General features: G+C 37.5%; 1 protein-coding gene across 4 annotated transcripts in view; it reads left to right on the forward strand.

Moving 5' to 3' along the window:
- The window catches only part of Pan3 (poly(A) specific ribonuclease subunit PAN3), a 116,015-nt gene that overhangs the window by 64,057 nt on the left and 36,179 nt on the right, over positions 1–15,779 (forward strand). Inside the window, exon 1 of one of the 4 annotated variants that reach the window (XM_026784952.1) lies at positions 9,591–9,704. The exons of the other annotated variants lie outside the window; for them this stretch is intronic. Coding sequence (XP_026640753.1) covers positions 9,641–9,704 — 64 coding nt within the window. The 5' untranslated portion in view covers positions 9,591–9,640. Of the gene's footprint in view, positions 1–9,590; positions 9,705–15,779 lie in introns of those variants that run through there. 4 annotated transcript variants of the gene reach the window in all.

Genomic DNA, 15,779 nt, shown 5'->3' on the forward strand with positions numbered 1-15,779 from the left:
CAGGGAACCCTGATTGCTTTTCAGGCTGAGGGGGGGGGACTTTATTGGGGGAGGAGGAGGGAAATGGGAGGCGGTGGCAGGGAAGAGACAAAAATCTTTAATTAATAAATAAATTTTTAAAAAAAAGAAAAACAACTACAGAGAACTACAGCCTTCACAATTGCAACAGGTAACAAAAATGACAGGAAAACAAAGAAAATTTGTATCACTAGAAATTATTAAAAAGCATACAGAGAAATAAATATTAATTGGCTAAATGAAAAGATGACCCTGTAAAGGAGGCAGTTCTCTCAAACATAGACAATAAATTCCAAACAAACAAAAAAAAAAAAAAAGAAACACCATGACCATGGCAGCTCTTATGAAAACATTGGGGCTGGCTTACAGTTTCAGAGGTTTAGTCAGCACTTGGGGAAGGGTATATTTCTAAGTCTCAGGCCAGCCTGGTCAATATATAGCAAGATCTCTGTGGTTTATTGTCATGGCAGTAATATGCCAGCATGCAGGCAAGCATGGTGCTAGAGGAGCTCAGAGTTCTACATCTTGATCTGCAGACAACAGAAAGTGAACTGCCACACTGGGTAGTATCTTGAGCATATATGAGACCTCAAAGTCCACGCCCACAGTTTCACACTTCCTCCAACAAGGCCACACCTTCTGATTGTTCTATTCCCCGTGGACCAAGCATTCAAACACATGAGTCTATGGGAACCATTCCCATCCAAACCACCCATCCCTTCTCTTTCCCTGGTTCTCCCAAAGCCACAGGGATCTTGCTATATATTGCCCAGGCTGGCCTGAGACTTAGAAATGTACCCTTCCCCAAGTGCTGACATTTAAGCATATGTCATCACATGCAGCATCTAAACAAAGATTATCTTCATTGTCTCATTTCATGGTTTTTAGTTCTTGGTTTATTGATTGAAAACTGTTCATTTGGCTATTAAAGGATTGCAAAATAAGAGTTTAATCAGATACCACAAACCCCAAAAAGTCTTAGATCCAGTATTCTACCGTGAATCTAGATTTTGAGTGCCTTAATATAAAATTATTTTACCACATTTTGTAAATATTATTTCAGGGCTGGCAAGATGGCTCATTAGCAATGGTGCTTGTGGACAAGCTGAACAACACCTTAATTTGATACCTGGGGCCGACGTGGTGGAAAAAGCACAACTACCACAGTTATCCTCTGATCTCTCCTTTACTTGTGCACCCGGGCTCCACCCACACCTTCCTCACAAGCCTTTTCATAATGACAAAATCTGTCTCCATTTGAACTAAAATGCTGTTCAAGGGTAGAATTTTGTGTCTTTGATATTTATGCTCTTGTTATTTCTTGTGTGCTTTTTATTCTAGTTTTAAATTCTTATTAGGTACTTTGTACACTACCTACCATCACCTGCTTGTTTGTCCCCACCACTCAAAGGAGTGAACCTAGGGCCTACATTCTACCGGATGAAATGCTTTACCATTGAATTACAGTCTTTCTCCTCACTTGACATTTAAAAGTTGGTTCTGCACTGAGTTTGGTGATGCATGCTTTAAGTCCAATACTTAGGATAATCTTAACAGTTCAGGTTAGCACCAAACAAGCCTTGTCTCCAGATGAAAGTTACACATTTTGATTTAAGGGAGTTTTCTCAAGTGCATTCATTGTTCCTGTAATACCTTCATTTTGGGAGTATAATTTTTTTTTCTCCTGTGGATGAGAAATATTCTGTGGTGTCAGGCATTGTTTTTTACATTGTAGATTTTGTACTTTGAACTTTGGGTTTTTAAAAACAGGGTTTTTCTGTATAACAGCACTAGTTGTCCTGGGACCTGCTTTGTAGACCAGGATGACCTTGAATTCACAGAGATCTACCAGCCTTTTTCCTTTGCTAGGTTTAAAGGCATGTGTGACCACACCTGGCTCATATTTTGACCTTTTTATCTTTCTTTTGAGGGAAATAAAGAGCCACCTCAGGATGTTTTAAAATCAAGGTAAAAGTGAAAATTGGCTTTCGTGGTCTTCCAAGAAGACATTTTCTTTCTACCCAACCTCTCCTTTGTGAGAACTGTTTTCTATCTTTGTTTCTATGGAAGAATATATGCAATGTTAGTTGGAGTCTGGACTCTGGTACAGACAGTGTAAGCACCTGAGTTTGCATAGCCAGCATGCCTGTGTAACTCTAGCTCTGGGAGGCAGGGGCAGAGTGATCCCCAGGGCTTGCTGCCCAGTTGGTCTAGCCAGCTGCTGAGTTCCAAGTTCAGTGAGAGACCTGTCTCATAATACACGGTGGAGAACAACTGTGGAAAGCAGCAGTTTTCAGCTCCAGTTTCTTGTGTTTGTGCATGGGCACGTTCACCATATACATGTGTCCTACCGGACTACCACACACAAAAGAGAACACTTTGCATCTTGAAATATGATTTATTCAGTAAAAATTTAGATTTTATGATGTTGAATAAAGTGAGTTATTAAAATAAATAACACTTCCCCGATATTTTAAATGTTGAAAAGTTTAGAAAGTTAAAGTTAGGTCAGGGGTTCTTGCTTCTCATAACTACTGAAAATGACTTTGTATTTACAAGAGAATATTATACTGGCAGCAGTTTTCTGTAAAAAGGTTTTTTATTTTACTTTATTTTTTTAAAAAAAGAAAACTATCGGCCGGGTGGTGGTGGCGCATGCCTTTAATCCCAGCACTTGAGAGGCAGAGGTAGTTGTATCTCTGTGAGTTCAAGGCCAGCCTGCTCTACAGAGCTAGTTCCAGAACAGGCCCAAAGCTACAGAGCAGCCCTATCTTGAAAAATCAAAAAAGAAAGAAACAAAAAGAAAACTATCTTTTTTTGCTGTTTTGAACCATTAGTGCTAGAAAAGCCTAATTTAAACTTTAGGAAAGTTAATGTGGCTTTACTTTAATCTTTGAGCAGTTTATCAAGGAGCAGTATGCCAACATTTCCCTAGGTTTTTTGTTTTGTTTTGTTTGTTTTTAATGTATATTTCTTCTTTCTGGGTATGGTGGCACATGTCTGTAATCTCAGCCTTCAGAAGGCTGGGGTAGATTTGTGATTTCCAGGTCAGCTAAGTAGTGAGTAAAGCGCTGTTTGTAACGGCAAACAAAAACTAGTACATTTTTGACTGGGGCCCACTCTAATCTTTAAAATCCAGTTCCTCACAGGGCATTAAAAGTGGTGCACACCTTTAATCCCAGCACATGGGAGGCAGAGGCATGGATGGGTGCTTAGGATAGGAAAATATTTAGTGTATCCTTTTAGTATCAGATGATGGATGGATATTGTTTGTTGACAACACTGCTTTCCAATGTAATTGTCAAGTGTCTGCCTCACCCTCATCTGCCACACTGTCATGAGATCAGGGACAGAAGGCTTCAGGGCTAAGCTATTCATTATAAGGATGAGCAGACTGGGACATCACAGGCTGAGCAATTTTCCCCAAAGTCATTAGTTTCAGAAAGAGTAAAAGCTACTCAGATTAAAAGTTCACAGGTATGAACTGTCTCAAAAAAAACCGAAACTTTAAAAAAAAAATCCACTTTCTCACTTAGCACCTTATTTCTTTTCGTCTCATTTCTACATGTCCAATTTAAAAATGCTTTCAGGAAGTTCTGTGATCAGTCCTGATCAAAAACCAGGACTTTACCATAGCATTGGTTGCTGTGGGAATCTTTATTCTTGATACACTGAGGGAGGTAGGGCTTCCTTCCCTTGCCCCTATGTAATTTATGTTCCTTTTTATAATTAATAGAGAAGGATACTACATTGACCTAATATGTTCTTGCTAACGGGGCTTGGGTGTGATTATTATGAAGTTTTTTTAAATCTGAATATATAATTTCTATAATTTTATAAAAATTATAAGTAACAAAGATGCTAAACTGGTCCTTGTTTGTAGCACAAATATTAATAACCTAAAGACAGATATTGGGATTCAACCTGAAGATCAGAAAAACAAAGCAGCCAGCCATTGGCTCTTACCTCTACCTCATACAGAAACAGCAATCCTGACTCCAGGAATCCTCAGAATGAGAAAAGGTTGAGACCTGTCTCATCTCACCTTATATTCCTCTCTAGTGCTGGGATTAAAGGCATGCACCACACCACCTGGTTTCTGTGGCAAACTAGTGTAGCTACTGGAAATAAAGGTGTGTGCCACCATTACCTGGTCTGTATGGTTGACCGGTATGACTGTCTTACTCTCTGATCTTCAGGAAAGCTTTATTTATTAAAATATGAATAAATTGTCACTACAGTTCCCTTTTTTGGTCTAAAATAAAAAGGGTATAATTAATATAAGAATAACTATATACAATAAGTACAATGACTATATACAATATATATATCAACAATGTCTAGTTAATTGCATTTGACAAATAAAGAAAAAATACTCCATTACCTAACTCATCTTGGTAAGTCTAAAGTCTTGTACCAAATTTACTTTCTGTCATGACTTGCTTTCTTTATTTAGTAATAGAGAAACTGCAGGCTTTAGGACAATTGGTACAGAAGCAACTAGATGCTCAGAATATTGAATAATCAACCAGCCCTTTGAATTCTCCTGTATTTGTTGTTAAAAAGAAATCTGGAAAATGGAGAATGGTAATAGATCTAAGAGCTGTTAATGATGTGATTCAGCCATTCCTTGCCTTCTCTGTCGCCTAAAGAATGGCCTCTCATAGTTATTGATTTAAAAGATTATTTCTTCACTATACAAGAAAAAGACAAAAAAAAAAGCCTTCACAATGCATACTTATAATAATTCTCAGCCTGCTAAAAGATATCAATGGAAGATTCTTCCACAGGAAATGTTAAATAGTCCCCCATTGGGTACCTGTGAATGGAAACTAAGGTTTAGTTTTTTTGGCTGCCCTGACTTGAATAATCACAAAGAAATATATTAATTACAACACTGTTTGGCCAATGGCTCAGGCATATTCTTAGCTACCTCTTACTTCTTATTAACCTATTTCTACTAATCCGTGTATTGCTACAAGGCTGTGACTTACTGGTATCTTTCTCCTTCAGTGACTACATGATGTCTCTTTGACTCCACCTTCTCTCTCTATCTTTGTTTGGACTTTCCTCCCAGCTTTTTTCTGTTAGCCATTGGCTGAAACAGCTTTACTTATTAACCAATAAAAGCAACACATACACAGAAGGACGTTCCACATCATTCCACCTTTCTGAATGTTGAGATAAAATGTCCCTCCGTCTTGTTGTGTCTCATCAGGTCTTTGTCCAGCATATCCTTCTGTACATAGATACCTGTACATCTTTCACTTAAAAGATGCCCATCAGTGTGAATAATCAATGTGTTCAAGTAATACGTAATATACTTAGTTATGATCACAAGATTCCAATGAGAAACTGTCAGAATTCTCAATGAATAAAGAGACCATGGGATTGATACAGATCTAGAGTAGAAATGAACATTGTGTGTGTGAAGCTGTGAAAGAAGAAATTTAGGATTTCTCTGCTGTCTAAATGTGAGAGTTCTAGCCACGGTGCCTTGTGTGTACTCCTGAAGAGGGTGACTAAAGGCTGCAGAGATGCCCTTGGTCCAGGATCCACTAGTAATGTTCAGAAAGGAGCCACTTAAGATCATTTTTTTTTTCCTGGAAAGTAAGCTTGCTCTCTTCAAGTCTACCTCATGTGGGCTTTCTGTGCTTGAGCCTGCTGTCTGTTATGTTTGAACACGGTTTCCTTCCCAAGCTCCGCTGTGCTTACCATTGTTCTGCTGTTGGCAAGGTGCCTTGATGTGGATAGCCTTCCGCCAAGCCTGATGGACGTGAGATTCCCCGCTATCAGTCAATTCTTTACTATCTAGGGAAGTAAAGAGTTAACTGTTGCAAGTTGTCCTCTGACCTCCATGCCACATGCACACACACTAAATGTATAAATGATAATTTTAAAAAATCTTGAAAAATACTTGCTTGCTGAGCTCTTGCCTTCCTTTCATTGATCAAGGTTAAATGCCCCTTTTCCACCACACCATTTCTGTTTCTCTAGCCTTATTAATATTTTCCACTTACATGCTTTTGTGGTGTTGAGTCTTTGATTAGACGTTCACAGTTTATATCTCCATGTTTTGCTGTGTATATTTCATTCTCTGAAGTGAAATGGTTCTGGAGACTTTGTCATTTAATCTGTTTTTGTGATCACACATGGGTCATTAGTAAACATTAACTCTTGTTCAATGCCTGTTCTTCTTTAGAAGTTCCAGGGAGCTTTCAAATCTAGAGAATGTGATGACTGTGATCAAGCATGCAGGCTTCTCTCTCCCCATTGAGACCTAACTCTGAAACCTCAGATTAGGAGCATTCACCTTTATGTGTAATTTAAGAATTCTCCTAACTCTTGACACAGCTGTTTAATTCTAGAGGGGGAGAGCTCGAGATGTCAGAAAATTTGAAGGTGTATTTTACCTGATTTATGTAAGGATGTTCTGTTAATAAGCTTTCATGGAAAAGAAAACATTTGAGATTAGTTTTAGAGGATGGACAAGGTTTCTTTCTGTTTATAACACAGTTGAGCTGGACATTGTGGCATGTGCTTTTTTTAAATATTTATTTATTATGTATATAATATTCTGTCTGTGTGTCTGCAGCCAGAAGAGGGCATCAGATCTCATTTCAGATGGTTGTGAGCCACCATGTGGTTGCTGGGAATTGAACTCTGGACCTTTGGAAGAGCAGGCAATGCTCTTAACCGCTGAGCCATCTCTCCAGCCCCAGTGGCATGTGCTTTTAACCTTAGCACTTGGGAGGCAGAGTCAGACAGAGCTCTGAGTTGGAATCCTCCCTGGTCTACAGAGTAAATTCTAGGACAGCCAGGACTACGCAGAGAAGCCCCACCTCATAAATTACCACCACTACCAACAAGAAGAAGCAAACCTTCCCCCACCCCCAAACTACAGGTTTGTTCTCCCAATTGAGAACCCATTTGCTTGATTTTTTTTTCCTGTTTAACCAGTTTTAAAATGTATTACCTAGTCAGTGAACTTCCAAAAAAAAAAAAGTCTGAGTTGCATCAAGACTTGAACAAATGGGAAGAAAGTTCTGGTTCAGGGATTGTCATGAGCCCTAGGCTAGGCTTGGAGTAGGATTTTCTGCTTGGAATAGCCATTAATTCTTAAATGCTGATTTTGAAGAACTTGAGTTCCTGGGAATACCGAAGATCTTTTCTATTTCTTTTCTTTTCTTCTTTTTTTTTTTTGTTGTTCAACTGCTACTAAGTTTTACTTTCATGTTGTACATTCATATTTATTTAGCTAATATTTCATTAACTAAATTCCAACCAGCCACTATTTAGTTTATGTGGATAGTTCTTTTTGACAGTACCCAGACCTTTTGATTTATCTTTCCAGTTGATTTTTTTTTAAACAGGCTGTGTGATATCGAAAGCAAAAAATTATCTGATCGCCTGTCTTTTATATCTTTAACAATTTTGCTATTGTCTTCAAAGTTGGACGCATTGTATTTGAAACCTCCAAAGTTTCAGAACTGAGAGAACTAGTAGGAGAGAGAGGAAATCTTGGAGCACGTGTAGCAGGAGATGGCAGAAAAGTCCTGGATTGTTCTGCCTCTCGGGAGCCAGTAAATCAGGATTGTACTCAGAATGGTGTCTTTATATAGCCTCAGGATTTGAAATTAGACAGAATTGGGATTTACACGGTCAAATTTATTACACTAACTCACAGAGTTACTTAGAAGGATCAGACTGAGGTTATTTTGTTTTGAAATTGTGAGAGGTAACATTTGCTTGGAAATTCCTCAGTCTCCCTTTCTGTGTTGTCCTGTGGTGATATGAACATCATAGGTCTATGTGTTGTGCTCATTTATTTTGAGCACATGAACATATAAATAAAGATTATTGCAGAGGCAGTACCTTATAAAAATGTTTATGTGTAAAATATGAGGTTGACTGGAACAGACTTTTCATTTGTGGTCTACATGAAAATATCCTAGCTCATCACAAGTTATATTGATGTCAGTATGTTCAAAAGCAAATGCAGATTAATTGTGTCCTGCATTTATGTTTTGCTGATGTGGTAAATAGTGAGAAAAAGCTAAAACATTCAAATTGAGCACTGGCAGAAAGCCCTGAAGCATTTAAAGAAGCCCATGATTTTTAAGTAGTGTTTGAAAGCCACTCCAGTAGGAAGGACACCACATACCGTGTTAGAGCAAAGAACTCTCTCAGCTTTTCACTGCAGATTCCCTCATTTGAATCACAGAATACAGGAATGCTATGAGTGTCCATTTCATTTTCCCATTGATCGTACATAACAGATATCATTTATTGCATTCAAGAGTCTCTTAGCTTTGTTGTAAAAGATAGATTGCCCAAATGCCAGATGCCAGAGTTCAAATGAGTACAGTTTTCAAGATGCAGTCACCAACATATCTTCTGCTACAAATGAGAGATCCGAGGCCCTGAGATTGACGCCAAGAATTTTTCATCCTAAGACATGGAAATAAGGACAGTTGTCTTTATTAGGGTATGTTTACATTCTTGATTACTTATTAACACTGATCAAGTTTTTTAAAATGAAAAATTATGGGCTGTAAAGAGGACTCAGCAGTTAAGGAAGAGTAACTTGCTACTCTCCAAAGGATCTGAGTTCTAATCCTACCACCCATTTGGCAGCTCACAACTACTTCTAACTCCAGTTCTAGGAGATCTGAAACCTTCTCCTGGCCTCTAAGGGCACTAGGCACACACAAGGTACACAGGCATACATGCAAGGATCTCCCCTCCCCACCAGTACACATAAAATAATAAAAAATGAAAAATTGTGTAGGTTAACTTCTCTCTGGTCATTTCAGAGAGATATTAACTTGAGTTTTGGGTTTCTTTACATTTTTGGCTTTGCTTTTTAATGACTCTTTTTCATGGTAGCATAGTATTACAACAAACACCACTAACTATTGAAATGGAATGGCTGCCTTGTATTGTTGAGGTGTATCCTGAAGCTCAAAGGCTTTGCATGAAGACTTTTTTCCTTAGGCACACATACCAAGGAAGACAGGTCACAATGATAGACTTGAAGAGGAGTATTTCTTAACTCTTCCTACATTTTGAATGAGAATAATAAACTGCAGAATGAAAACCTTGTGTTTAAGGAACAACCTGAAGCAAAGCTGCTTCAAGCTTACTGCTTTGGAGTGAAGAGGCCAATGCTCTCTACCATAATATCTTCCTAAGGCAGCCTTTCAAAGAGAAATCTAACAGGATTTGGCCTTTGGAGTACTTGCCATCTAGAGTGCCTTCTCTCTCTGGAACCAGACGGTTCTATTTCTTTTCTTAGAAACGCTGTTGACTAGTTAACATTCTTGCTGTAACTGAGTGAACCCTTGGAGCAGCTGCTGTGGCATATAGATGCCCTTGGTTATTGACTACTCTGTAGTTGATCTGTCTCTGCCTGTTTCTCTTCTCTCTCTCTTTCTTTTCTTTCTTTTTTTTTCTTTTCTTCTTTTTTTTTTTTTTTTTGGACCCAATAAGTATGTCCTTTCCACTTGGGTGTTGAAAGAGCCTATGAGCAGTAGCTGTTCTGATTTTTGTTGGTTGTTTTCTCTAGGGAACAAGCTACCCTCTGAGTCAGCACTGGACTTGAAGATAAATCCTACAATTCATGAAACTGACTGATTCGACTAAAGGATGGATAGTTTGGGCAGCGTTGGACAGCTCTATGAGGGGTCTGTTTGTTTAACTGGAGGGATTGTCGAGTTCAGCAACTTTTAATTCCCCTAATGATAAGGGGTTGCTGTTGTGAAAACAGGGTTTGTGAAGGAATCTATTCTGGCAATTAATTAATATTCTTATTGACTCTGTTTTCATTTTAATCACAAAACATCATGGAATAATTCTGTAAAATGAAGAAATTGGAATTTGTATGTCCTGAGCAGTCAGCATAGGGTATTTGTGGCTCAAAAAATCCAAATTGCCCTTTTTTCACATGGGGTTATAAGCTGTCTTGAGTAAATCTTTGGCACTTGGATATTTAATCTTTGCAAGAGAGTATATGCACTCGTGGCTTGAAACTGGTAGGGTTAAGTGGGATGCAATTTGATGATTAAGTATTTTATCAGATACAGTGCATAAGTATTCCAGACTGTGGCTAATATTTCAATGTGATTTTTAGTAAATGTCAAAAAATATTAATAAGGTAATTTTTACCTTAAAACTTAAGAGGTTTTTTGGCAGGAAAGTTAAAGAAAATAAGATTAATAATATGTTTAGTTATAGATTTTTAATTTACTGAGGATTTAAAAATGCTACAGAAAGAAAAATCTTTTTTTCTTTAATTTTTCTAGGCCACAATACATTATATAGAGATATTTTTGATTGTTATTTTGAAGGATTGAAAATATGTTGTTGTTAAGATTAAATTTAGTTATGTGAAAGCTAATGTGATTTAAAAATAGGAATCATGGAATTTTTTTCCAACGTTGTAAACAGGTAAATTTCAATATCTTTTTATTTTTGAGGCTAGAAGCTGGAGGTGTCAAGTCACTTCACACTGCAGTTTGAAAACTTGGACTTTTATATACAGTTCAACTTTGTGTCTGTCAGCTGCAGCATGGTTATTACTATGACCAAAATCATGACATTCACTATTCTGTAGGCCAGTTTTAAGAATTACTTGCAAAACTGAATTTTATTAAACAAAGAAATTATTAGATGAAATAATATCCAATATTCTCCTGGCTTTTTCTTATGAATTCTTTTGATACTGTTTGTTGGTAGGGTGATGTTTTATACAGTCTACTGTGTAATTAGATCCGAAGTTAAAATACACCTATATGGGTCTGGAGAGATGGCTTAGCAGTTAAGAGCATTGGTTGGCTCATTTTGCAGAGGACCAGTGTTTGATGAGTCCTAGCACCACATAGTAGTTAACAACCATCTTCAGCTCAGTTCCAGGGATCCAGTGTCCTCTTCTGGCCTCCACAGGCACTGCCTCTATGTCCTGCATATTGTGTGCTTGCAGGCAAAACACCCATACACATAAATTAATCTTAAAAGAGAAAAAAAATGTTTAACCTCACGCCTGTATGATGCTTGACCTAATCCTTTCTTTTATATCTACTTTTTAATAATTCTTTTTCTTATCCCTTTTAGCAGCTTTAAATAAAATAATAAAATGATCATAATTTCAATAGTTATTACCATTAGTTTCATAGACATAAACGTGACCAAAAACATGATCAAGATTTATCATATTCCTGGTTCCTAAGGTCACCCCCCCTTCTTTCAGTAAAATACAGCCCATCAATTAATGATAAGTTGGGGGGGGATAGATAGATCATGTATTTTGGTGAAGAAAAGACCCAAACATGTATCCACATTGCTAGGATTCTCCAGAAATCCTTTAAATTTTAAAACCATCAGAATTTTTTTTTTTTTTTTTTTTTTTTTTTTTGTCTGTAGCACATACTAAGTTTCCAGGACCTAAGCTTTAGGAGCAACCATGTAACAAGTTTAGTGCAGTGTGTTAGGAACTTGAACAGGGAAATGTTTGAGATGGGTCTTCTGTAGCTTTGATCTTTTAGGATATATTCAGAAATTCAAAAGTATATTTGCATTTAGTGGTATTCCTCTTTATCCTGTAACTTTTTCTTTTAGGCATATTGTTTTACAAAGTCACTAAGTTTGTAAATCTAGGTTAAATTGGGCAGAATAAGTCCCTGCATATATTAGCACCTGAGTCCATTTCTGTTGTTACTGACCAAGGAAACCTGAACTGTGCACAGCTGTAGATAAGGAGTGTGTAAGGAGTGGGGAAAGCTTCACCTTCTTTGGGCTTAAAATTGAAGTTTTAAAAGCAGTTGCTTTAGTGAATTCGATTCAAATTTCCAGTTTATTATAAACAATAATCTTGAGTTAATTGATAACTCAATGTGTTATCTGTTATGAATTGACCCTGAGGATTTCTAAATCTAGAATTGTAAGTTTATTCTAATAATGATTATTTTATTAAAAACATGTGATCAAGGGTATGCAAAGGATACACAGAGATTCTTAAGGAGGAGGGAAGATTATTGTCAGTTCAAGCCCAATCTATGCTAGCTACAAAGTGAGTTTAAGGCTGTCCTTGCATTCATAATGAATCAATGTCTCAAAACAAAATAACATAAGAGTAAGAAAACTTTTATTTTAGTAAGTTTTTAAGTTAGTATATCTTCCATCAACTTTTCTAATGTCTTAACTGTGTAAAATAACTGTTACATGGAGAAAAATTTTTATCATTAAGTGTCTTTTAGACACTTCTCTGTCTTCTTAAAACATCACTTTCTCTTCTTAAAATATCAGTACTCTAAACAAAGATCATTTAATTGACCTTGTTTGTTCTGACTTAACTTGCCAGCCTCTAAAAGACAGTTTTATCTATTGAAATGTTGAGTCAGTGTTCCTTTTAAAGCTTACATTTCCCCATTTCTGATGTGGTTCTGGGTTCAGGGCCCTTCATATTCTATGCCAGTTTTGCCTTTTATTTTTAAAGACCATTTTTTTTTAAAAAAAAAAAGTGAGAGAGAGAGAGAGAGAGAGAGAGAGAGAGAGAGAGAGAGAGAGAGAGAATTGTATGTATGTGTACATGCCTACACGTTTCCTGAGAGTCCAGAAGAGGGCATTGTGTTTCTTGGAGTTGGAGTTAACATGTATTTGTGAGCCTCACCCAGTGAGGGTTCTAGCAACCAAACTCATGATCTCTGGAGGAATAGTAGGTGCTCTTAACCACGGATCTATCTCTCTAGTCTCAGTGTTAACCTTTTAAAATCAGCATATGTTCCTGTAACCTGTGTGTGTGTGTGTGTGTGTGTGTGTGTGTGTGTGTGTGTGTGTGTGTGTGTGTAGGGGGAGGTGGGGTACTGGGTCTCAAACTCAGGTCCTTATGGTACCGTGCTGGTGAAGACTACCAACAAACTATATCCCTTGTTCATTAATGTGTTCTCTTATTCCCCCAAACCTTTTTATCTTCTCTTCTTTTATGAAAAATGTATCTAGTCAAAAAGTCCAGAACATTTGCTCTTAGTTTCTATTATAGTTGTAGAGCAAAGTAATGATCTAAAATGATAGCCATCCTGGGGACAATTTATGGCATCTATGCAGAAATCTGGCCCAAAGTGCAATCCTTAAAGGCCAGCGTGGGAGGCTGCTGCACAGCTGGTATATGAGAACTGAATTTTGAAGACTTCTCAGTCTTTTTTTGCTAAAATGCTCTTCTGCAGTGGTGGTTGTGTTACACAGTCTGTTTCTTCCCAGACTTCATAATTCTTTTGTGCTGGCCCAGGCGATACCTTTGGGTCTGGTCCATAGTAACAACTTCAGGCATCAAATCCTCATAGGTTTTTCCTTGCATGTAAATTGCACATGTAGAGTGCTGAGTGGATTCATGGACCACAGAATGTATTGTCCCTTTAGGTTCCAACTGTGTCTTTTTCTCTTACCACTTATCACCATCACAGTGATACATCTTAGCTGTTAGTAGAGCTATATGCTGAGTGGTATGCATTCTAGTGACTTTCTGAATGTGTGAGTCTTGGACTCAAAGTGTTTTTAATCACTTAAATTTACTGAAGAATTTAAGAGTTATATTGTCAATCAGCTTTACTTACAGGCAATAACATAAGGAATGTTCAATATCTTTCTGATGCTGTTACTTTTAAATATCTTATTTTAGAAAAGTGAAGGTTGATGTACATTCTGGACAGCTCCCTAGCATGTCTTGTGTTGACAAAGTAGGCTGGTATTGGTAGGAGGAGCAAGTTGTTAGAAGTGAAGAGACTCCTCTTTACAGCACTGTCTGTCTGGAAGAGAAGTCCATCCCACCATATTTTTGTTTTCCAAATTGTCTTTAACATGTTTATCTTAAAACTCTCTGTGAAATTTTATAGCTTTGTGTTTGGATCTTATACATGGTTGTTAGACTTCTTCTCAGGTAGTGCCAGAATCGATGTCCTTAAGAAGCAAGGGTTTTCTTGGTTCATTTTTTTTTTCCTGTTGTGTAGATACATAATAGCTTGTAAGTTTTCTACAAATGCTAATTTTATATCTGGCTTACTTTTTTCCCCCTCATACGGTAGCTAAGCCCTTAGTTTGTTGTCATATAGATTTGGGCACATATTTGTATTGTTTCCAGCTGTTTGTGTAAGAGTGTTCTATCTGCTTGTGTACCTTTATACCAGAAGAGGGCATCAGATCCCAATAGAGATGGTTGTGAGCCACCAAACGCTTGCTAGGAATTGAACTCAGAACCGCTGGAAGAGCAGCCAGTAGTATTCTTAACTGCTGAGCCATCTCTCTAGCCCCTGTTGCCACTTTTAAAACCAGTGTTTTACAGTTTTGTATGATGGTCATCCTGGGAATCTTGGATACATTTGTTTCTGAGGAAACATCTGTTTTAAATTTTCCCATTGAAGAAAAGAATTGCTTTATTTTAAATTGGGAGTTTATTTTTGTTTTTTGAGACAGGGTTTCTCTGTGTAGCCCTGGCTGTCCTGGAACTCACTCTACAGATCAGGCTGGTCTCAAACTCACATGCCTCTGCCTCTTGAGTACTGGGATTAAAGGCATGTGCCACTACTGTCCCACAAAAATGGTTTGTGTGTTGTGAGATGGGCATATATATCACTAAGCACAAATGGAGGTCAGAGGACAATTTTTTAGAATGGATTTTTCATGTTTACATGGCCTATGGGCATCAGATGCAGGTTACAATGTTTCAAGGTAAGCACTTTGACTTGATGAGCCATCTTACTCTAAAAAGACTGCATTATAATTGTTCTAGAATGGAATTTAAAATACCCTTACCATTTACTTACAAGACACTTACTCAATAACTCTCCTATCTTTACCATGGGTTCCAGGAATCAGGCTTTTGCAGCAAACGCTTTTAACTGCAAATCATCCAGCTAATGTTTTTTTATGCTGTTTGTGTTTTGTGCTGTATGATGATCTCCAGTCATCATAATTGGCAGTAAATGCCTTTACCCACTGCCAGCCCCCAATAAAACTATTATTTTTACCACTCTGAGAAGCCAGTTTCAATTTCTGTTTCTTGGAGCCTGAGGGAAATGGCTCATTGCTAAGATGATTGCTGAGCAAGCTTCAAAACCCGAGTTTGAATTCTCAGTAAGCATTCACATAATAAAATGCAGAGTACAGAGGCACATGTTCTAGGAGGCAGGGACAGGAGCATTTCAGAGGCTTGCTGGTCAGCCAGTCTAGCTAGTTAGTTCCCTGCCTCAAAAAATTAGATGGAGATGTTAGAGAGACGGCTTAGTGACTGAGAACACTTGATCATTCTCAGTGGACCTGAACTCACTTCCCAGAACCCATATTTGGTGGCTCTCAAGATCTAAGGAATCTTACCATTCTTTTGGGCTCCATAGGCATTGCACACAAGTGCAGTCTGTGTCTGTCTGTCCCTTCCCCCAACACACACACACACACCACAATAATTGAATTTAAAAGTACAATGGTGAATGATAGAGGAAGACACATGTTATTAATCTCTGACATCTTCACATGGATATGGCTACCTACATCATATATATATATATATATATATACATATATATATATATATTGTTCATAAAAATTAAGTTAGCACAAATTCAAGAGAATTCACAAGACAGCCCCAATAAACAGAAAGTGTTTCCATTTGTTCCTGCTCTTTTGTAACATATGGAATTTCTTTAGAATGTTAAAGAGAATTCTTTCTTTCTTTCTCTTTCTTTCTTTCTTTCCTTTATAATTGTACATATATG

The sequence above is a fragment of the Microtus ochrogaster genome, chromosome 2 (assembly GCF_000317375.1).
Source record: "Microtus ochrogaster isolate Prairie Vole_2 chromosome 2, MicOch1.0, whole genome shotgun sequence".
Lineage (NCBI taxonomy): Eukaryota > Metazoa > Chordata > Mammalia > Rodentia > Cricetidae > Microtus > Microtus ochrogaster.